Genomic DNA, 23,935 nt, shown 5'->3' with positions numbered 1-23,935 from the left:
TTTATTCTACAATGCCCAAAGTAAATGCCAAGAGTTTTAACTGGTTCATTGCTCCAGTTTATTCCCTCAGTTTTGTCTTTACATGATTAAAGCTTTCCTACCCATAACCCCTCTGTTTTGTTTCTGTTTAATTTCAGATCATAATAAGAACCAAAAATTTCTACTTGAACATTATATTTAGAACAACAAAATAAAGAAGTATCATCTGCCAGTTGCGAAATTTTTATAGTATGAATTTTGCAATCTAATCTGATTCTGATACCTTTAAACTCAGTACTCTCAGTACTGCTTCTTAATCTTGAAGCCATAATTTCCACAGATACAACAAATAATAACGCAGATAAAGGACATCCTTGACGTATACCCCTTTGTGTTGTTAAAGACCTCAGATATCCAACCATTATTCATTACACATGTTTGAATATCGCTATATAAAGTCTTAACCCATCTAATAAAAGATTCATTAAATCCAAAATGTTTTAAAACTGAAAACATAAAATTCCATTCTAGAAAGTCAAACCCTTTAGAAAAATCAACAAAGACTATCGCCCCCTCAATTTTGTATAAATCAGTAAAATCAATAATATCTTGTATCTATCTAAGATTAAAACCAATAAATCTATTTTTAACATATCCAGTCTGATCTTCTTAAATAAGTTTTGGTTACATTTTTTTCAATCGTTGTGCTAGAGTGTACAATAGAAGTTTCATGTCAATATTTAGAAGAGAAATAGGACGGTAATTATCTAGTGACAATGGATCACCTATTTTTAAATAAAAGCGTTAATACACTTGTACGCTGTGAATATGTAAGTGTTTGATCTTTATATCCAATATTAAGAATGTTTTCTACTATGAACTTTAAGTTATCCCAAAATTTTCTATAAAATTCAACGGTTAAACCGTCTAATCCAGGGGACTTGTTAAGTTTCATTTTATAAATAGCATCTGAGCATTCTTCTACTGTACTATTCCCATCGCAGAGTGATTGATAATTTTTATCCATTTCTTTATCAAGTTTTGTCTCAAATATATATGTATCGCTTGATGTTTTATCAGGGCTTTGCGTCGAGTATGATAGTATCCTCTAATACTACATAGTATATCACTTTGATCCGTTAAACTCTCACCATTTTTCTCTTTTAATTTATTGGTTGACTTTTTACCTGTCTCTGTTTTTCTAAACCTAAAAAGTACGAGTTATTTTTTCCCCCAAATTCAACCCATTTCTCTCGTATTCTTATTTGGGCCCCTTTAGCGTTTTGTTCATATTGGCAAGGACAAATATTAAATTCTGACAACAGATCTCTGCAATTGCATAAAAACGGCACTCCTGCTTATGCGCATGGAAAGAACAGACATATTTGTTCACTCCACTTTCCACAAATTCTTCAAAATAAAAACAATTGTTGTATGCAATTTTAGCTTATTTGTTATCTTTCTTAAAAGAGAAATATTTATGCAATTTTGCTTATTTGTAATCTTTCTTAAAAGAGAATTGTTTGGTTAGGGGAAGGGGATTTTGTTTTCCATCTCGGTACATCACGGAGTGATATCAGATCCTTGTATGCAAAGTCTGGACAGGTGATATTTCATTCAGTTTGTATTATTAGGTGTCTGCAGGTTTTTTCTGTGTTTTTTTTTCATTCTCTTTAGTATATATCATGCTGAATGTTTTGTCAACTGCTGAAAGTCATATATTGACACATACATATAGAAGGAACCACAACTGTTTACCAAAACAAAACGCTGATTTGTCTTGTCTCAATTAATAGATTTACCTAGAACATTAAGAAGAATATATATATATTTATCACAGATCTAACATTGTTGGGTTGATGTTTAGAGTTGTATATTTATCATATCCTATACATTTCTAGGGATATGATCGGTTAAAACGTCCGCATGGGGACCATGTATATTCCATGTTAGGTTAGTAAGGAGGCGGGGCTTATTTGAATACACAGGTATAAGTGGAGTTTTGACTTTGACACTATTTGATTATTTAAATTATTAAAAGTTCTATTTAATATTGTTGTATCAAGGATGTGGATGTTATGATATTAAATTGTTATTGTTGACATTAGTATTTTTTTGTGCAGACCAATGGAAGTAGGTTCTTAAAATTGAACACTTAAATACTTTAATATAAAAATATGAAGATGTGGTATTATTGCAAATGAAACATCTCTAGTCTAAATTCAACAAATAAAGATAGTCGGTAAGATACATTCGTTACATAGTGTGCCAGTGACCTAATACGACATATACGGGGTCAGTAAATTCCATATGGGGTTCGAGCTTCGATCTAGGTCACTTCCACATTATGTTACTTACAATATGTATGATATCGGATAGAGAATATGTTGAAATAGACAGAATTTTATAAGTCAGGTGATAAGAATGTATTATAAAAAGTGTTTGAACTCAACCCGATTGTAAAGCGACTTCGTTGAGTTTCTTTTATGGGGAACGCTTAAAGCCAAACATGTAGAAGCAAACGATTATCAACTACCGAAACGGTTGAGAGGCGTCATAACCTAAAAGGAAATTCGATAGTAGCAAAATCCATCTTAGGTTAACTTTCCTTGAGGGAGTGTAAACCTATATTTCTTATAATTTCAGATTTTGTTTAACAGATACGTTACATAGTGTTTGTTATAAATCATATAACTGAGTTGATATTACCCTCAGGGACTATTGAATAATTCTTGAAATTCTTTGGAATAGGTACAATTCTGTTACAATACTACTGTAGATGTTTAGAGTTAGTTCATATTGTGCAAATTTCTAATATAAAGAAATAATATATTTTTATGCATACGTTTTCTTTAATGAAAATTCTATTCAATTACACATTTATTTTTAGCAGTGCCAATAGAAAGAGATTTCATTTTTTTTCTGTTTATTTATTGTTCATGTTGTTTAAAGGGATAATAGAGAAAAACTCAATTGCCAGAGTATTTGAAAGTTTGAAGATCATAACACTTACACAATTACCTTATTGAGGTTAATACATCTAACATTTATTCTTGAAAATGGTATTTTCTAAAGTTAAAGTTATTATCAAGGATAATATGGAACAATACTGATACCATGTGGAAGGTTGTGCATATGTTTACAATATTACGTGAGTGTTTGTCTAACTGAAAATATTTTCTAGTACACATTTTAGTGAGACTGTAATAGAGTAGTGTTTTGCACATGATTCTATTTTGAAATATATGATGAGCTTATTGTTATTTTTTTTTTAATTTATTGTTTTTTTTCTAATAATATGGCTGTAATTTTCAGTTTATGCAAATCTGAAAGTTATATTGAATTTCTTTGCTCTAATTTTCTTTTGATTTTTACATTAAAATATAAGAAGTTGTGGTATGAGTGCCAATGAGACCTATGTCCATCATGCATCATTAAGACACATTTTTGTGACAACAACATTGACAAGGATATATTAATCGATTATACACCTTAACAAATGAAATGAGCTCAGTGTGTGCTTTTTGCTTGTTTTTTTCATCTGAATTTTTAATAATGTGACAGTAATTGTCAGTATCTTGCACTCTTCAAGTGATATTGTATTTCATCTTTTTTTTCATCTGTTTTTCTAACATATAATGTTAAATTATTTAGTGTTGGAGTTTACTAACACTCTTCAAAAGAGTGTCTGACTTGAATTTCGGAAAATTTGAAAATTAGTTCCGTGCATTCCATTGTTACGTAAAATTGAAAATGGATATGAGGAACATGTCAAACAGATAACAAAAGCCGAAGGCCACCGATGGGTCTCCAACACAGTTAGAAATCCCGCATCCGGAGGTGGTCCTCAGCTTGTCTATTAATAACAGTGTGTTCTTACTCAGTAAAAATGGACATCACACTAAACCCCAAAACATATCAAGGAACACAAAAAAAAACACACAAAAAAAGAAAAACAACATACAACATACAACATACAAGACTAACAAAGGGCAGAGACTCCTGACTTGGGATCCATGTGGAGCAGGATCTGCTTACCCTTCCGGAGCACCTGAGATCACCCCTAGTTTTTGGTGGGGTTCGTGTTGTTTATTCTTTAGTTTTCTATGTTGTGTCATGTGTACTATTGTTTTTCTGTTTGTCTTTTTCATTTTTAGCCATGGCGTTGTCAGTTTGTTTTAGATTTACGAGTTTGACTGTCCCTTTGGTGTCTTTCGTCCCTCTCTTGGGACAGGCGCAAAAATGCGGCAGGGTTAAACATGGTTTGTGAGATCTAAACAATGCGTAAAGGTATTTCGAAGATGATTTATTCCCTGAAATACAACACAAGTGACAACATTTGATTAAGCTCAATGAATCGAACCGAAACAAAGGTGAAATGTGTAATGCACTAGAATCAAATCTATTTAAAGGAGGGTAATAAGAAACCAAAGGGACAGTCAAACTCTTAGATCGAAAATAAACTGCAAACGTCATGGCTAAAAAAGACAAAGACAAACAAATAAAAGTACATAAGACACAACATAGAAAACTAGAGACTAAGCAACACGAACCCCACCAAAAACTAGGGGTGATCTCAGGTGCTCCGGAAGGGCAAGAAGATCGATCCTGCTCCACATGTGGCACCCGTCGTGTTGCTTATGTGATAATAAATTCGGTAAATAGTCTAATTCGGTAGGTCACATTCATGAAAGGGAAAGGGATTGTTATTTCGAAGAGGAACATATCCGATATCATTTGTGAAACGGTTAACCAACTCGTGATGGCGTCCGTAAAATTCACGAAGGGATGATTTCAAGTTCACTATTTGGAACTCTTGGTTTAACACCTTAGTTATGAGCAGCAACCCTCTATCAAGAAAATCACGATAGGAAATGCAAGCACTGGAATATCGTTAGAAAAACAAATGTGGTACCGAAATTTAATTTTGAAAATAGCCTATACAATTTGTTTATTGTATAGTCTATGCTTTATAAGATAATTTTGTAATTTTAAAAAGACGATTGATATTACTTGTAATTTTGGTAATTTGGAGAAAAAAATTTAATAAGTTATAATAGCATGCATATAATACAGTTCAGATTATTTAATGAAAACAAAACTCTATAAATTTTATGCTGAACACCTTTCTCAATGGGTATTTCTGCTTTTTTGCAAAGTGAAGAGAACTTTTTTTTGTCATGAAGATGTAGTTCTAAATCATATTAGCCAATAGGTGGGTGCACCTATATGCATTATGTTCACACACGTTGTTCCTTGTACAAATGTTATGTCAAATTTGACAATGTAGTGTTTTCTAATGAATTTTGGTTGCAAAATTTATTGAATGTTTGATATAGAATGAAGTACAGTGTAACCGGTGTTATCCAACACACTGGGGTACCAGAAACAAATGTCAGAATAAGCAGGGTGTCGGAATACTCCGGTTTTTTCTGCAAGGACATGCATATTTTGGGACTATGTAAATGTGTTGGTTAAAGCTGGATGTTGGAATAATCAAGTGTCGGATAAGGCAGGTTACACTGTATAATAGAAAACAATATGAGACACGGTTATGGAGGTCAAACTGGGTTGCTCGAGAATCTATCAAACATGTTTTGGATGCTATGAATGAGAGGCGAAAGATGCAAAAATGTCTTTTAAACTCAAAAGTCATTCATAAGTTTATAGTTTCTGATACTACCAGTATCGCTAGACTGTCATTATATGTCAATTATTTGGTAATTATGTCTTTTTGTTTACTTCAGTAATAAAATGTCAATCAGATTCTGCTTGCTTTATTTTTGTAATCATGTGGATTTGTTTTCTTCAGATTTGATATGTGGCATTGCATTGATAAAGAAATTCAACACTTTTTTTATGGAGCTCAGCATATGTTATGTGTGTATGCAAATGGAAATTCGTATAACCTTATAAGCACGTGTCTGTGAAAATTTGAAAAAGGTGCTAATCAATATACAAAGTCTTTAAACATGGAGGCGTTTTGAAAAACTGAATTACCACTGCAAAGGTTGATTTTGATATCGGTCATCAGTGTCTTCTTTAACATAAATCAACAGACTAAATGACGTCAAACCAATTTACATACCTCTTTAATGCTTTATTATGACCGGCCTTTGTTTCACGGTAATGTAAATTAACACTTTTCAAAGTATTATAAAGCATTGATGAAAAACGTATATTTCATTTCCAAAGACTACCGTAAGTTATCATCATCTAACTGTGTAACTGTTTTGTGCAATAAATAGAAATGGACAACAAGCTGATGCGAGCATTAGAGTTAGGAGATTTTAAATTAGCTGGAATCATAATAAATGGTGGACATGAATTGAACTTTTGTACAAATTCTGGAACTTCACCGTTGATGCTTGCTTGTAAATTTGCAGCATGTGAAAAAAATATCAAAATGAAGCTTGAGATCATTTGTACACTCTTGGGAAAGAAAGCTAACATAAATGCAAAAGATATCAAAGGACGAACAGCGTTGGCGTATGCCATGCATTCCAAGTGTAAAGCAACAATACAACTGTTAAAAAAAGAAGGACTTGTAATAACAATAGATGCCAAAACTAAGAGCAGCAAAGGTAACAACAAAATTATCTGGGATAGATTTGACTTAGACGACGAGTGAGTGTCATTGATGCAGTAATGACTCAGATAAACAATTTGAACATTGTATTCTATATGGATCAGTTTGAACATCAGAATCTGTATACATGATTTCAGTTTTCAAAGTATGCACACAGAGATTAGTCTTCGACCATTTATACGACTGTCATACAAATGAGAGGTTTAGCTACATATAGAACCAGTTTTATCAACCATTTTATACATAAGAAAATGACTGTACTAAGTCAGGAATATGACAGTTGATTTAATGTGTTTAAGTGTTAGATTTTGACATTTGATTGGGAACATTCTGTTTTGATTTTTCCTCGGAGTTAAGTATTTTTGTGATTTTACTTTTTACATAATTATAAGAAAACATGTTTTTTTTAATAAAGCTAAACTAATAGTACTTTTTCTCATAGATAATGTGGAAGTGTTTATAATGTTTAAACATTTTAAGAAGGCAGTAAAAATATTCAACCAACCAAATACATCTTGATATAATGTATTACTGAATACACTTGCAACAGACTGAGAAAGTGAAATATTCTGTAGGATTCAAATCTTACAGGCTGTTATTTTCTCTTTAGTCGTGTGTGTCTCTTTAACATATTCCCCCATTTCCATTTTATTGTTTGAGCTACTTCTAGTTATGAATGCACATGGTCTTGTAAATTAAAGGACATATATCACTATATAAATTTCAGAGCACATTTTGTTGAATGTCAGAATACGTTTTTGATACAACACGGTGGTAATTTAATACGTCCATGGAGCGCCTTATCTACCCAGGCTTATGCTACAAACACGTCAACATATACGTCCAGGAAAAAGTCCAAATAAAAGTCGAGTCGTATACAAAGTGCCCTAAACGTTTCTCAAACTTATCTGTAGCGTTTTCCAACGCGCTTGTAACGTGTGTATAACGTGGTTGAAGCGAACGGGTATACGTTTGACAAACGCTAGATCTAGATGAAAATGTATATGCTGCATACAAATTTGCTGGAGTTAAAACGTTCACAAAGCATATACCTTTGCATTTCGACGAACTTCAAAATTTTTCAACGCGCGTCTAACGATGGTTTATGGTTCCTCTTGCGTGCACCTGACGTAAATTATCTCTGTACGTCTGTTGCACGTTGGTCTATACGCGATGTGTGACGCCGGCTTTACGGGTATGCTTTTGAAATATAAGCAGATCATTGGCAATTTGAAAAATGAAGAACATCTTAATAATTAATTTTGTTCATTCAGTGTATGCGTCAATAGTATAATAATTTTTTTTCAGGAACAGTCATTTTTGTCTGAACAGCTTTTTAAAGATTGAGGAATATATTTATAGACCATTTACAGTCTTTCAGGTAATTTGCAGGCTTACATGTATTCACGGTGGTTAATTCAGTACTACCTTTTTTAGACAAATTGATTGTAGTCTATTAAGAACTGCTATGTCTCTGTTTAAAACTTCAGACAACCTACTGATCGTGATCATCACTTTATGACTACAAGCGAATTTGTACAACAGTATTTATAATACTGCAGTTAGTCTGAAAGACTGAACTTGACTTGAATAAATTATTGTGTAGAATTTTAATATGATGTTCAGATAAAAATGTATGGCTGAAAGTGAAGTTTCGCCAGTTCGGACACAGAACATTTAAAGTAGTTGACGATGATAGAAACATGTGATAATGATTACCGTCTGAAATGTTAGATGGTGATCCCTTCGGATAATGTTCATACACAATTTCAATCGAATAAAATATTTCAAATTATACTAGCATTCCCAGTTGACTTAACCAATTTCCAAATACATGCACATTTGATATTATAAGTGTAAATTATTCGTAGATGTTACTTTCAATCATTGATTATCAATTTGATTCCCTTCGCGTATGTAAATATATTTCCATGCAATAATCAAGGTTTAAATGGTAAAATTCATCGAAATAAATGACTTTCAATAACTGTTATTCAAAGGACTTATAAAGGTCGATTGACTTCCTGTCTTAGATATCGTACTTCACACAAATCAACAGATCCAATGACATCTAGCCACCTAACAATTTTGGTTGAGCTGACGTTGTGACTAATCTTTAGTCAATTCAATGATAATTAACTGGCTACTATAAAGCATTGACGTTAAATAGAAAAAATATTTCTAGTTAAAACACTATCAGTCTTATAATTATGCACTATACATTAAGAATGGAAAACAAGCTGATGAAGGCAATGGAATCCGGAAATTTCAAATTGGCAACCATTTTGATACAATGAGGACACGACGTGAACTTATCGTCTAACAAGGGTATTTCGCCACTGATGCTGGCGTGTAAATTTGAAGCACGCGAAGATGATATCAGCACAAAGCTTGATATAATTCAAACTACTGGAGAACAAAGCTAATATATATGCAACAGACAACGAAGGAAGAACAGCGCTAGTTTATGCCATGCATTCAAAATGTAAAGCAACAATCACAATGTTAAAAAAGCAAGGACTTGTGATAACAATAGATTCCAAGACGAAGAAGATCAGAGGTCGCAACAAAATGCTGTGGGATAGTTTTGATTTGGACGTGGAGTAACTCATATCGACATATAATGAGAATATGGAGACTTACTACTTTGTATCTGTCAGAAATGAGTTGGACAGAAAGTAAAGACTATAGTCACCGAATTGTTTTAAAACATTTCTAAACGTGAGTTAGTTGAGGCGTTTTAGTCCTTCACAACGACGCACTGGGAAGGATGGGAACAAAAGACATAGATTTCATGACAGTGAAATTATTTTAGTTTTTTTCATCAAGTATTTATCTGCACGAGTGGTGTATACACATTAGAAGTTGGAGGTACACAGGTTCTTTTAACGAAACAAGTCTTGATAAGATATACGTTTGAAGACTATAGATGCAGTGTGAGAAAGTAAAATGTCCCGAACTGTGAGACCGACAAACAAGTGATGAAAACAGTTTGTCTTTTTTTTTACCAATAAAATTATTCATTGAAATGTGATGAAATTGTTATTTTCTTTTCATATTATATTTGTTATCCTATCAATAATAATCCTTTTGCTTTTTTGTTTGTTTCTAGACGTTCAATATAGCTCAAGTTCTATCTAGATATTGCCCTTATTTAGTGTTTGAATTGTAATCAGATATCGCCATTACAAAAAAAATATGTTAAATATGTATGTAACAAAGGAAACATGATGTTTTGAACCTCGATATGATTTTGTCCAGCTTTTATATAACCAATAGTTACCATCATTTTGCCAAGTTTAGATTGTTGTAAATATATTTTCTGAGATAAAATGAAAAAAAAAAAAAACCCAAAAAGAAAAATCTGCATTGATTTTAAAAACGCCACAAGAGGATGCCTTGGTACAACAAAAAACACCAAAAACGAGACAAAAGATTAAAGACCAGAGGGAGTATTGGCGAGACAAAAAGAAAGAGCAGAGAAAAAACATCACAGCTCAAAAACGAAGGAGAGTTAATGAAAAAAGAAGATTAAATAATGCCGAAAAGAGAGTTAAAAAACTAACAACAAAAGAAAAAGAAAAGGAAGCAAGAACAATTTCCCCAGGGTACAATACCAAAGAGGCAGAAAAGAAAGCAGTATACCGCGCTAAACAATCTCTGCCATCTTCACCTAACAAGTTCGCAAGTGTTCTCGCTGGTATTGCCACATCGGCCACCCCAAGAAAAAGGGCAGCATTGCAAAATGATGGAATCATATTAACACCATCAAAACGACGACGACTGGAAATGTGTAGTCAATCCCTTGCAAAAATAACGGATGAAATTCAAAGTAAAAAATATAAAAGGTCGAAGTTGGCATTGAGTAGGAGACGCATTTTAGCATCAAGCATAGTTTGGTCCAGTAACACACACATGAGAAAAAACTATGGTATGTCGTGGGCTTTTGCATACAAATGTTCAAAACTTAAGGGAGTATGGACTGACAAGAAAAGAAGTGACGCCTTGGACGAAGATACAATAAAAAAAAAAGTGGAAGATTTTTTCAGGAAACCGTGTAATTCAAGATGCCTACCGGATAAAAAAACATGTGTCAAAGAAGACTATGGAACCAAAAAGAATAATGGAAGTGAGCATTGTAGATACATATGAAAAGTTTAGAGAACAGAATGCAGAATGCTACGGAAGCGTATTAGCGCCACACGTTTTTTTTTTTATTTTTCTTCCTATGTTTACGTTATAACGCAAACCTTTGCGTTATAACGCAAACATTTGCGTTATAACGCAAACCTTTGCGATATAACGCAAACCTTTTGCGTTATAATGCAAACCTTTGCGTTATAACGCAAACCTTTGCGATATAACGCAAACCTTTGCGATATAACGCAAACCTTTGCGATATAACGCAAACCTTTGCGATATAACGCAAACATTTGTTTTATCTTATTTCTTATTTAAGATTCAAAGGAAACAGTAGTTATTAATGGAGGAGGCTGGATATAATAAAATTTATCACCTTTGTAGTAATTGCAAAGTAAACTACTTGAATAATTAGATCATATCAATGACTAATAATGAGCATAATAATATAAGAAGATGTGGTATGAGTGCCAATAAGAAAACTCTCCATCTAAGTCACTATTCGTAAAAGTAAACCATCATAGGCCGAATTACGGTCTTCAACACGGAGCATTGGCTCACACTAAACAACAAACTATAAGGTCCCCAAAAACGATATCCAAGTTACTACTAGTATATATATTACAAAGAACATTGAGTAAATTGAGGTTATACCTAAGAAAAAAATCAACCCTGCTAATATAGCTATAACCGAATATAAATATACTTCCAAAGTAAGCTCTCGTTTGAGAACTGTGTAAAGTAGGTTACATTCAAACAAGCTACCCTTTGGCAATAAATGTATAGAATGAAGACGTTTCATTAATAAAATTATGTTCTCTCTATTCAAATTGCTACCCAAGCATCTTAAAAATACTTCATTATATTGAAATGAAAATTCAATGACTTTCTATCAAAGAATCTTGATCATAATCTGAGATTTAAAAAAAATGTTTCCTTATTAATAATTCATTTTAAAGCAGAAAGATCATTTTGTCTATTTGACTTGGAGGTTTCACAATTGTATGACATTATTTTTGATCTTTCAATTTTAATAGGACTATATACTATATCTTTTTTCTTGTTAAATTATATACTTTTCTGATGCACAAATCAGTCTTAATTTATGTATAATTGCACTTCAATTATTCCATTATTCCTATGAATATTTATTATAATGATTTAGCCTTGTATGTATGTTTCTTTTTTTTATCTACTAGTAAATCACATCCGAAATGAATGACAGACGGACATATATACAAAACTTAATGAATAATTGAAATAAAGATGTTTGCGTTAACGCAAACTTTTGCGATATAACGCAAACCTTTGCGTTATAACGCAAACCTTTGCGTTATAACGCAAACCTTTTGCGTTATAACGCAAACCTTTGCGATATAACGCAAACCTTTGCGTTATAACGCAAACCTTTGCGATATAACGCAAACCTTTGCGTTATAACGCAAACCTTTGCGTTATAACGCAAACCTTTGCGATATTACGCAAACCTTTGCGATATAACGCAAACCTTTGCGATATAACGCAAACCTTTGCGTTATAACGCAAACCTTTGCGATATAACGCAAACCTTTGCGATATAACGCAAACCTTTGCGTTATAACGCAAACCTTTGCGATATAACGCAAACCTTTGCGTTATAACGCAAACATCTTTATTTCAATTATTCATTAAGTTTTGTATATATGTCCGTCTGTCATTCATTTCGGATGTGATTTACTAGTAGATAAAAAAAAGAAACATACATACAAGGCTAAATCATTATAATAAATATTCATAGGAATAATGGAATAATTGAAGTGCAATTATACATAAATTAAGACTGATTTGTGCATCAGAAAAGTATATAATTTAACAAGAAAAAAGATATAGTATATAGTCCTATTAAAATTGAAAGATCAAAAATAATGTCATACAATTGTGAAACCTCCAAGTCAAATAGACAAAATGATCTTTCTGCTTTAAAATGAATTATTAATAAGGAAACATTTTTTTTAAATCTCAGAATATGATCAAGATTCTTTGATAGAAAGTCATTGCATTTTCATTTCAATATAATGAAGTATTTTTAAGATGCTTGGGTAGCAATTTGAATAGAGAGAACATAATTTTATTAATGAAACATCTTCATTCTATACATGTATTGCCAAAGGGTAGCTTGTTTGAATGTAAACTACTTTACACAGTTCTCAAACGAGAGCTTACTTTGGAAGTATATTTATATTCGGTTATAGCTATATTAGCAGGGTTGATTTTTTTCTTAGGTATAACCTCAATTTACTCAATTTTCTTTGTAATATATATACTAGTAGTAACTTGGATATCGTTTTTGGGGACCTTATAGTTTGTTGTTAAGTGTGAGCCCATGCTCCGTGTTGAAGACCGTAATTCGGCCTATGATGGTTTACTTTTACGAATAGTGACTTAGATGGAGAGTTTTCTTATTGGCACTCATACCACATCTTCTTATATTATTATGCTCATTATTAGTCATTGATATGATCTAATTATTCAAGTAGTTTACTTTGTAATTACTACAAAGGTGATAAATTTTATTATATCCAGCCTCCTCCATTAATAACTACTGTTTCCTTTGAATCTAAAATAAGAAATAAGATAAAACAAATGTTTGCGTTATATCGCAAAGGTTTGCGTTATAACGCAAAGGTTTGCGTTATATCGCAAAGGTTTGCGTTATATCGCAAAGGTTTGCGTTATAACGCAAAGGTTTGCGTTATACCGCAAAGGTTTGCGTAAGGTTTGCGTTATAACGCAAACATAGGAAGAAAAAAAAAATGTGTGGCGCTAATACGCTTCCGTAGAATGCAACATCAGTTTCAGTAAATTTTCTTCCCTTCGACCATGCAACTTTAAAACAATGAACAAGAATGCTTTCAACAATTGTTTGTGTGAATACTGCACAAACATTGAACTTAAAGTCAAAGCCATTGAAAAAGTAGTTGGAAACAGAAGCATTGTCAGGAATCGCAATGATATATCTGAAGAAACCCTTTGTTCAAAGGCGCTTAACTCACAGTTCTACCATAAAAATGTTTGGAAAGAAGGTGAGATAAATGTGGCCCTGAAAAATTTACAAAATCCCTAACTGATGTTTTAAACAAAAAAATCAACTACTCTACAGTGGCACAGATGGGAGAACCAAACTATAATAGACAGAGGGGTGAAAAGACAAGAAAGATGCTACAGATGAAAAAGGATAACGTTACTCTTTTCATGGCAGAATTTGCAGCCGAAATTGGTCCTTTTAGTGTTCATTTGCATAATGCAGCTTGGCAATACGAGCAATTCAGCATACTTATAAAGAATGTACCTGAGAAGTGGGTTGTTTTTTGCATGGATTTCGCCGAAAATTATACATGTTTGTATCAAGACGAGGCTCAGAGCGCGCACTGGAATCATGGCCAAGTTACCTTGTTTTCAATAGTAGCATACTACCATTGTCAATCGTGTTCAGCTAATATGAATGAAAGTTTGATTTTCATCACTCCAGATATGAAACATGATAGCCATGCTGTTCATTGTTTCAATACAATAACAAACGAGTATTTGAAAAGAACGAACATTGTCATCGACAGACAAATACACTTCTCAGATGGAGCTGCAAGTCAATTCAAATCTAAAACGCCTTTTGAGGATTTGAGAAAAGGATCAGACGACTTTGGATTCCACATCGAATAGCTCTTTTTTGGGTCGAGACATGGAAAAGGTCCATGCGATGGAGAATTTGGGGTTGTAAAAAGAACAGTAGCAAATGCTGTTAAATCTAGAAATACAATAGTTAAAACCGCAGAGGAATTTTATATGTATGCAAAGGGTGCTTTGACAAAACCAAAAGACACCGATGAAAAATGTTGCCACACACAACGTGCCTTTTTTCTTGTTGAGGAAAAAGACATTCAACGACAAAGACCAGACCGAATTAACGTCAAAGCTATTATAGATACAAGAAAGAAGCATGGTGTCCAATCTCTAGCTGACGGAACATTGGCAACACGTTTACTTAGCTGCGTTTGTAGAGAATGCACTACACACAATGGCACGTGTATTAACCTACAACATGTTGATGATTGGGAAAGCACATCAAAGAAAAATAAGAGTGTTCCCTTAAACAAAAGGGACGTTGGAAGCAAAAATACAGACAAGACCCAAAAGAGAAATATGATAAAAAAAAGATGAGAAACAAGGGATAGAATCCAAAAAAAAGAATGACAGCCTCCTTAGGTCTGCTAGTGTCGCCTGCTTTGGCAATGAAACTGCCCACAAAGAAATAAGAGCGCGTATCGTGGTGGAAATATGTTTGTATAAGCACCAATATGTTGATAACGAATACCTAAATAAAGGTGTTGATTTACCTCAAAAAGAAGCTAAGAATCTTGTAAAAACATATGCAATGTTTTCAGAAAAATACACACCCGGCGAAAAACTTACCAATGAAGTCATTAGCAGAATTTATGACACTGAAGTTTCTGAGATTGTCAAATGTGGCATATTTATGGGAATTTGGCAGTTATTTGCATTGTCATCATGTGCAAATACTAGTATGTATTCTGTATACCCAGATTTAGGAGCCCAATTACCAAGGCTTACACTCAACAGACAAATTTTGCCGAGAAATAACCTGATACAAATCTCAAGTAAAGAAACTCCTTTTGTCATCATGTGGAGCTCTACAAGAACCGATATGACCAGACAAAACTGGGTTCCAAATCACTTTGTTCCCCTAATACCTTCATATCATCTAAAAACTCCAGAAGTTGACATAGACTTTCTTGAGGATGGAGACGAAGCGTTCTCTTTGGATGACAGTGTTATGATGACACTATTGCAGACTGTTACCAAGTAAGTAGATTGCATTGCTGTTAGTTTGGAAAATGTCAAAAATGAATCAAAACACTCAATTATATCGTAAACTGCCTTTTATATTATTATATCAAACCAATGATTCAAAAAATGGCATGTTTCCTAACACACATGTACAGTCACTTAAATTGATACTATGCATTATAAGGGACGACATCAAAAGATCGATGTCGGATAAAAAACTTTATTCAAATAGTTTGGGGGTGGGGGGGGGGGGGGGGTAAAAATCGCTGCAAGTTTTATTTATCCGACATCGATTTTCGGAATGAAAAATACAAGTTCAAATTCGCCCCTAACATATACATGGGCTTTCAAACTAAATAAAAGTCGTCAAATCGTACCGGAAAACAATTTTATGGCCGAAAGTATAGGGACGATATTGACTCCATTTATCTATGTCGCTCAAACGCTTAATCGATCGTGAATTTTGAACGATATGAAATCATATACAGATCAACACAGATTGTTTTGGTTACACGGCATGGTGAGTTGACGGATTAAATAAGATTTGCTTATAAAATCATTGGTTTTATGCAACACAACATGGAAGAAAAAATAATAAAGAATCCTACAAATGATTATGAAAAACTTGTCAATAAACTTCAGCAAATAAATGTCCGAAAAATGTATTGCAAGTCGAAGCAAAAAATCACAGAAGAGGCTACTTCTCTGGAAAAGTATTTATAAAAATGACCGCCAGAAACTGGCGGAATTTCTAAACAAAGACATCATGAAGAGGTCAATAACTTCTTTCTTTCCTTTGGCAACACATTTTACATAAAGGAAAGGTTTTTGAATATGATCATTTCAAATACATTTTTGTGTATATATATATGTACACCCTGGAAAATATTCATATGATTAATATTACAGTAAAAATTCTCTTTTTTTAGAGGAACGACCTACTACCAGTTGAGGAAACACAAGCAGAATTCTCAGCACTTCACCACACAGAAGAAGAAGAAAGAGTGAAAGAACACTAAATAAAAACTAACATTTTTCTTTGAATTTTGTTTGAACAAAATAGAAATAAAATAAAAAGATTTAAAGTTTATATATGGATTGTTTATAATGAGATAACATAGTAAAATCTGACAGTGTTCTACAGACATTAAATAGAAATAACACAAACCCTATCACAGGCACTGCATTCATTTTGAATTGTGCTTTTTCCTCTCTCCGCTGTTGGCACAATATTTGTTTCAAAGCTATATATTATATGAAATATTGAGCTGTTTAAAGAGAAAAAACAGTGGACAGATGAAAAATGCAGAAATTATGATTTAGCCGTATCTTTCTCAATGCATAAATTAACACCCACACTTTTTTCCAACATTTTTAATAAAAGAGATGTTGAAGTCAATATACAAAACAAAAATACGTTGTTGAGGAGAAAACAACATCCGATACAAAAGGTATACTCTAAGCATATACGCCCTTTATTGGTCAATCAATTTTTCCCAAATTAAGTTAGGAGGGGGGTTGGGGGTGGGGGGGGTAAAACCCGTCATAAACTTCGTTATCTCAAATAGCATGAATAAAGGATAAAAAGTTCATTTAATTACTCATGTTTATAATCAGTTTTAAGATAGATATGTGGCGGCGTAGCATTTATATGTTCTTCTAAAGAAATATGGAATGAAACATGATCAGTCATTTATACATGATCTGTATAAAATAACATGAAATCCGTCAGAAAATCACCTGTCTTTTGTAATTTTTAAGTTTCGGCGCTCTTTTTCATACATTTCGTGACTTATATTAATTACCTAATCAAGGATGAATTTTACAGCAATAATTGCCGTTGATAGTTTCGGTGTCATGGTGTTATAGAACATTAATCTGTATAATAGAGTTTTACAATTCTTATCATTGATTCTGATGATATATGAATTTATAAGAAGCAGAAACTTCGGATTTAAAACATACATTACGGTTTAAATCGGGGGAGAGAGTGAGGATTCCTTTTAATTAGCCGGATTTAACTTACAACGTTGCATTTTGTTAAACTATTTTCTATAATTTCTGCATATAATTTCATACAGTCAAATACGGCTAATTCTTGTTTTTGCATTAAAGCCACCAACATAACTATATTAAAAACACAAAATACCAGATACACATCTTCAAGTTCTATAGAAGTAATTTTGAAGATATGTTCAATGTGAGAAGGCCGTCTAGAAACAGAAAAAAAATAATCAGAACATACAAATTCACTCAGGCTCAGAACATTTTAAACTAAATAAAGGCAACAGTAGTATGCCGTTAATCGAAACTCATAAATCGATAGAACTAAACCGTTATCCGGGTTACAAACTAAAACGCAGTACATTAAGAGGAGAATAACGGGGGGTCAGCGAAAAAACTATGTGAATTAAGTTTTTTATCCTTCATTGAACTTTTGATGTCGTCCCTTATATTACATAATTTCGATTAGATACTATTTTTCTTACAATAAATTTATTTTAATTTGAACAAGGGTTGAACAAAGGATCAATGATTTGTATTCACAATTGTGTAATGGTTCGTGTTCGATGATTCAATACTCCCATATATAGATGTATTGATAAATATATCAAGTGGTCATACGCCTAAAATTATATATTATCGATAAAACCCGTCATAAACTTCGTTATCTCAAATAGCATGAATAAAGGATAGAAAGTTCATTTAATTACTCATGTTTATAATCAGTTTTAAGATAGATATGTGGCGGCGTAGCATTTATATGTTCTTCTAAAGAAATATGGAATGAAACATGATCAGTCATTTATACATGATCTGTATAAAATAACATGAAATCCGTCAGAAAATCACCTGTCTTTTGTAATTTTTAAGTTTCGGCGCTCTTTTTCATACATTTCGTGACTTATATTAATTACCTAATCAAGGATGAATTTTACAGCAATAATTGCCGTTGATAGTTTCGGTGTCATGGTGTTATAGAACATTAATCTGTATAATAGAGTTTTACAATTCTTATCATTGATTCTGATGATATATGAATTTATAAGAAGCAGAAACTTCGGATTTAAAACATACATTACGGTTTAAATCGGGGGAGAGAGTGAGGATTCCTTTTAATTAGCCGGATTTAACTTACAACGTTGCATTTTGTTAAACTATTTTCTATAATTTCTGCATATAATTTCATACAGTCAAATACGGCTAATTCTTGTTTTTGCATTAAAGCCACCAACATAACTATATTAAAAACACAAAATACCAGATACACATCTTCAAGTTCTATAGAAGTAATTTTGAAGATATGTTCAATGTGAGAAGGCCGTCTAGAAACAGAAAAAAAATAATCAGAACATACAAATTCACTCAGGCTCAGAACATTTTAAACTAAATAAAGGCAACAGTAGTATGCCGTTAATCGAAACTCATAAATCGATAGAACTAAACCGTTATCCGGGTTACAAACTAAAACGCAGTACATTAAGAGGAGAATAACGACACAACAGAAACACAACATTAAAATGTAACACACACAAAAACGAACTAAGCATTAGACAAAATCCGATGAGAATAACAAATAAAACATGAAAACTAAATACATAAATTTAGGATAGAAAAGTATCGTGACACGGCTTATGGCAATGCGAATTCACACTCAAATATAAAAGGAAACAAACGACACAACAGAAACACAACGTTAACTTGTAACTCACACAAAAACGAACTATAATATAACAATAGCCATTTTTCTGACTTGGTACAGGAATTTTTTAAAGAAAAAAAAGGTGGGTTGAACCTGTTTTGTTTTTTTTAGGAAAATAACGACACAACAGAAACACAACATTAAAATGTAACACACACAGAAACGAACTAAGCATTAGGCAAAATCCGATAAGAATAACAAATAAAACATGAAAACAAAATACATGAATATGGAATAGAAAAGTACCGTGACACGGCTTATAGCAATGCGAGTTCACACTCAAATATAAGAAGAAACAAACGACACAACAGAAACACAACGCTAACCTGTAACTTACACAAAAACGAACTAGAATATAACAATGGCCATTTTTCTGACTTGGTACAGGAATTTTTAAAGGAAAAAAAGGTGGGTTGAACTTCTTTTTTTTTTGGAATGCCAAACCTCCTGCTTGTATGGCAATGTTAAATTTAACATTTAAATGATAACATAACATTACAAGACTACAATACAAATTAATAAATGCTTTACTAAATGATTCTTTAATAGAAACGTACACAAACACAAACTTTTTAAAAATTTAAAGATTTAAAAGTAAAAATATATAAAACAGAAAAACAAGTATTTTTGTATCATAAGTGTATCATGAAGAGTTTAATTTTCCATTAAACATATGAATCACGGACATCCAGTTTATTTATAAATCTCTAAAATTTATATTTTAACATTATATATGTGTGATAAAAGTCGACAAATATAAATTAATTTACTAACAAAAAAACCCAGCAGGCATGCAAAAAATTTACATTTTTATTATTTGAAGACAACATTGCATCTCTAATTTTATAAATTCAAAACAACATAAGGAATAAAGACCCCATTTACACCCTCTTTTTTATGCTTAATTGACATGTGTTTAGTTCGACCTTGTGTCATACAGCTTGACCGAAGAGTTGCATGTCCTCTACTCACCGGATTGGCCATGATAGGTGGGTCAAAATAGGAAAGTGGCTAAATAATTTCATGTCAAAAATCTGTTTGAATCATTTTTATTTTAAATTTTTATGTCAGAAAACTCTATCCTTTTGATAGTATAAGGTTCAAATTGCTGTGATGTTTAACAGCTGATAAACAGTTTAGAATATTTGTATACCAGTTTCATTCGACAAGACCCTCATTTCTCTTGGATATTCACAGAAAGTTTAGCATAACCTTGAATTCCTTTTTCAGTTTTGAACTGGGGACCGGTAACATGTCTGTTGGTGACTTTCTGCTGTTGTTTGTTCTATGGTCGGGTTGTTGTCTCTTTGACACATTCCCCATTTTTATTCTCAATTTTAAATCTACTTGTGCTAGAAGCTTTAACAGATACGGTTTACAGAAAACAGTGGGAAGGAAAAAAAGACAAACATTTAAAACAGCAAGTTATTCAAATACAATTTAACATGTACATTCTGAAGTTAAATAACAGACGGGCCACACAATATTATCTATCGTCCTTATAATGCAATCGGCCTATACCCGTACCAATAATATACGTATACATTCATTGGTAAACACAAGTGTACCTTTCTTACGTTAACATGTATGTTGCGTTAAATCCAAAACGAACTCATTAGCAAGATTGAATAGCTCTTTTTAGCTGTTCCCAAAAGACAACATCTCCATACTCATCATTTGGATACTCAATGTAAGATTGACACTGAACCAGTTCGAGTATTTGAAGTGGCAGATCGCAAGTTGAAATTTGCTTGTAAAATACTAGAAAAAGAATGTTTTCATAATCGCGCTCATATATACCCTCCATCCTTGCCATATTATATTCAAACATACACCAGTATGAGGCTAAATAATATGGAGACATTATGACCATTGTTTTTCGACTATTGTGAATTGCGGATGTGATATTTGTGGCGATATCATTCCCAGGTAAGAAGTTACGCTTGTGCAAACATAACTGAATTCCACCATCTTTCTCTAATTTTTTAACAAGAATATTGTGGACAAATGTTTGATCTTCGTCTGCGTATGACACGAAAACATCATACATATACACTCTCTCATCTTTATTGTCCGATTCCTTGTCGGTTTGATGCCATTTGACCTTGACCATGTAGTATAAATAACGTAGCTTCCATTTAAATCTGTAGCTGATTCCACCACAAAGAATAAAAATAAAAATCAATATTCCTGTCGTTATTCCAATTATAATCCCTTCATATGACATACATTCCTTTTGAAGCGTTTTGAAAATTTGTCTAGGGTTGTGAATGAAAATTTGTGTGTTGTTCGGCATTTTACATTCATATTTTTTCAAACCATGAAGATGGGTTGGTGTGTTTACCATCCATTTGACGAACGATATGGAATCGCAGTTGCAGAAAATGTTATTGCCACGAAGATCGATTGTAAAATTTACACTTGTTTTGGCAACCGAGTCCAATGCGTTCAAAGCATATTTACTGAGCTTCGATATGTGATTATTTCTTAAGTTCAAAAACACGAGTTTATTCATATGAGAAACTTTAAATGTGATATCCTTGATCATGTTTTCATTGAGGTCTAAATGTTTTAAATTGTGTTGCTTTTTAAAAAACAAATTTGGTATGTTCTTAATTTTGTTTTTAGACAGATTAATGTAAACGACGTTGTTCAGATTCTTCAATATTTCACCATTATTATCTTGCGCTATGACTTGCCCTAAATTGTTGTCATGTAATAGCAAGTTTTTTAACATACTGAAATCCTTACTGAAAAATAATTTTGAAACATTCGAACAAGTGTTCGATGATAGGTCTAAAGAAGTCAATTGTTTAACATTACGTATGGGTCCTGTCCACCTGTGTAAGGTATTGTCACTGAAACTAAGATTGTTCAGTTCATTTTTAGTAAACCTTACATAAGGTATTTCATATTTCAGTCTGCTTGATCTAAATAGAAATGTTCTCAATTTTGGTGGAACTGGAATTATTAATCTTTTTTTCATACTTTCAAAAAATGTAATCTTCTTATACAACCAGTTGCTTTGAGAATTAATTGTAACAGTATATTCTCGAGGAATGCACATCTCTAAGTAGGTTGTTAGCATGTTGTGAGTGGAATAAGTATGAGAAATATCAATAGAAGTGATATGTATCGTCTTTAAGTCATTCAAATATTGGCCAACAGAAAAAACGTTGTCCCTCAAGTCTACACTTTCAAGGGACTTAGGAAGATATCTTAATGCACCAGATTCGATGCTTTTGATTCGATTTCCAGCTGCTTCGAACCTGATAAGTGACGTATTTTGCAAATTCCTTATGTGAGAATATTTGAGTACTGAAGTCATTTCGAATATACCATAAATATAGTTAACTTTAAGAACTTTTATTGCTGATTGCATAATATCAGTGGTTATATTTTCAAGCGCTGGAAATCCCAAACATGTATTTAAAGAAACATCAAGTTCGGACATGTTTCTCATATTCGTAAGCGTTCCATTGTAAATGTATTGTATTTTGCACTTTGATATGATTAAATGAGTTATTTGAGGCAAGAACACGAATGTTTTCTTCGTAAGTATATTCATTTTGCAATTACCGGTGTATTCATTTTGCAATTACCGGTAACACCAGATAGATCTATAAATGTTAGGTTTTTCAAGCACACAAATTTTTCATCGAGAATTGCAATGTTGTCCGAAATGAAATCCATTGACAACGTTTCAAGTGATTGAAGTTTCGATAAATCTGGAACGAAAGAACTGTTGACATTTCTTTTCAAATTCAAGCTTTTCAGTTTCTCCAAGAAATAAAAGGCTGCTGATTCAAACGAAATGTGTTCATAATTCAAATCGTTGTTGCTGAGATCTAAAAAGAGTAAATTGTTTAGTCCTTTGAACGAGTTTTTCCTTATGTGTTTTATTCTATTAAAAGATAAATCTAAGGACTTCATGAACATGTTTTCCTCGAAAATGCCATCGTCTATTATACTGATGTTATTCGTTCGGAAAGATAATTCTACAAGAACGTTTGGTAGCCGAGGTATACGGTGCAGATTCGTATCAGAACAGTTTGCTATTAGAAGTTCTGAACCGGGATCTTTTCTACAAACACACAAAGTATCAAACTGGCATGTCTTAATTCCATTGCATCTTGAATTTTGGAAACATACTAGTATTACAAAAGTTGTAACTATGCTATGACACAGGTTGATGTGCCCTGCAAAGATAATGTAAACTTTCATTATTTTTTTTCTTTATAATTTCAGCTTTTTTATCTCAATTTTACCCATAGTATATCATTTTCCCAATTTTTAGAATACTGTGAAAGTACTTTTATTCGTCGGGTACCAATTTTTCGTGGATGACTTTATTTAAATTATAATCCTGGTACCTTTGATAACTATTTATCCACGAATTTAAATGTCCAATGAAATAAAACAACCATTGTCTAAATCAAGACATGGAAAGATACCCATGTATGTTTGACTACCAATATGATTTAGAGAATATATTGAATGACGCCAAATCTGATAATACTATAATAGTAGTTACAGGCCAAATGCACTATGTACTACAACTGCATGCAGAATTATATCCATTCAATCTTTAATAACCTAAACTGTACATCTTTTGATCTTTTAATTCTCATAAAAATATTTTTAATCCATGAAAGTCAGATTTCCGATATTGATATGCTAGT

At 32.5% G+C, this 23,935-nt stretch overlaps 1 protein-coding gene across 1 annotated transcript; it reads right to left on the bottom strand.

Moving 5' to 3' along the window:
- Positions 1 to 20,856: 20,856 nt before the first annotated feature.
- LOC134684857 (toll-like receptor 4) lies at positions 20,857 to 23,397 on the bottom strand. The gene is made up of 2 exons (XM_063544168.1): positions 22,833 to 23,397; positions 20,857 to 22,755 (listed from the first exon to the last, which is right to left on the bottom strand). The coding sequence occupies exons 1-2, from the start codon at positions 23,190 to 23,192 to the stop codon at positions 20,869 to 20,871; spliced, it is 2,247 nt and encodes a 748-aa protein (XP_063400238.1). The 5' UTR covers positions 23,193 to 23,397; the 3' UTR covers positions 20,857 to 20,868.
- Positions 23,398 to 23,935: the final 538 nt, after the last annotated feature.

Source organism: Mytilus trossulus, chromosome 9 (assembly GCF_036588685.1).
Source record: "Mytilus trossulus isolate FHL-02 chromosome 9, PNRI_Mtr1.1.1.hap1, whole genome shotgun sequence".
Lineage (NCBI taxonomy): Eukaryota > Metazoa > Mollusca > Bivalvia > Mytilida > Mytilidae > Mytilus > Mytilus trossulus.
The sequence above is the reverse complement of the archived record's forward strand: the minus strand, read 5'-3'. Positions and strand labels throughout refer to the sequence as shown.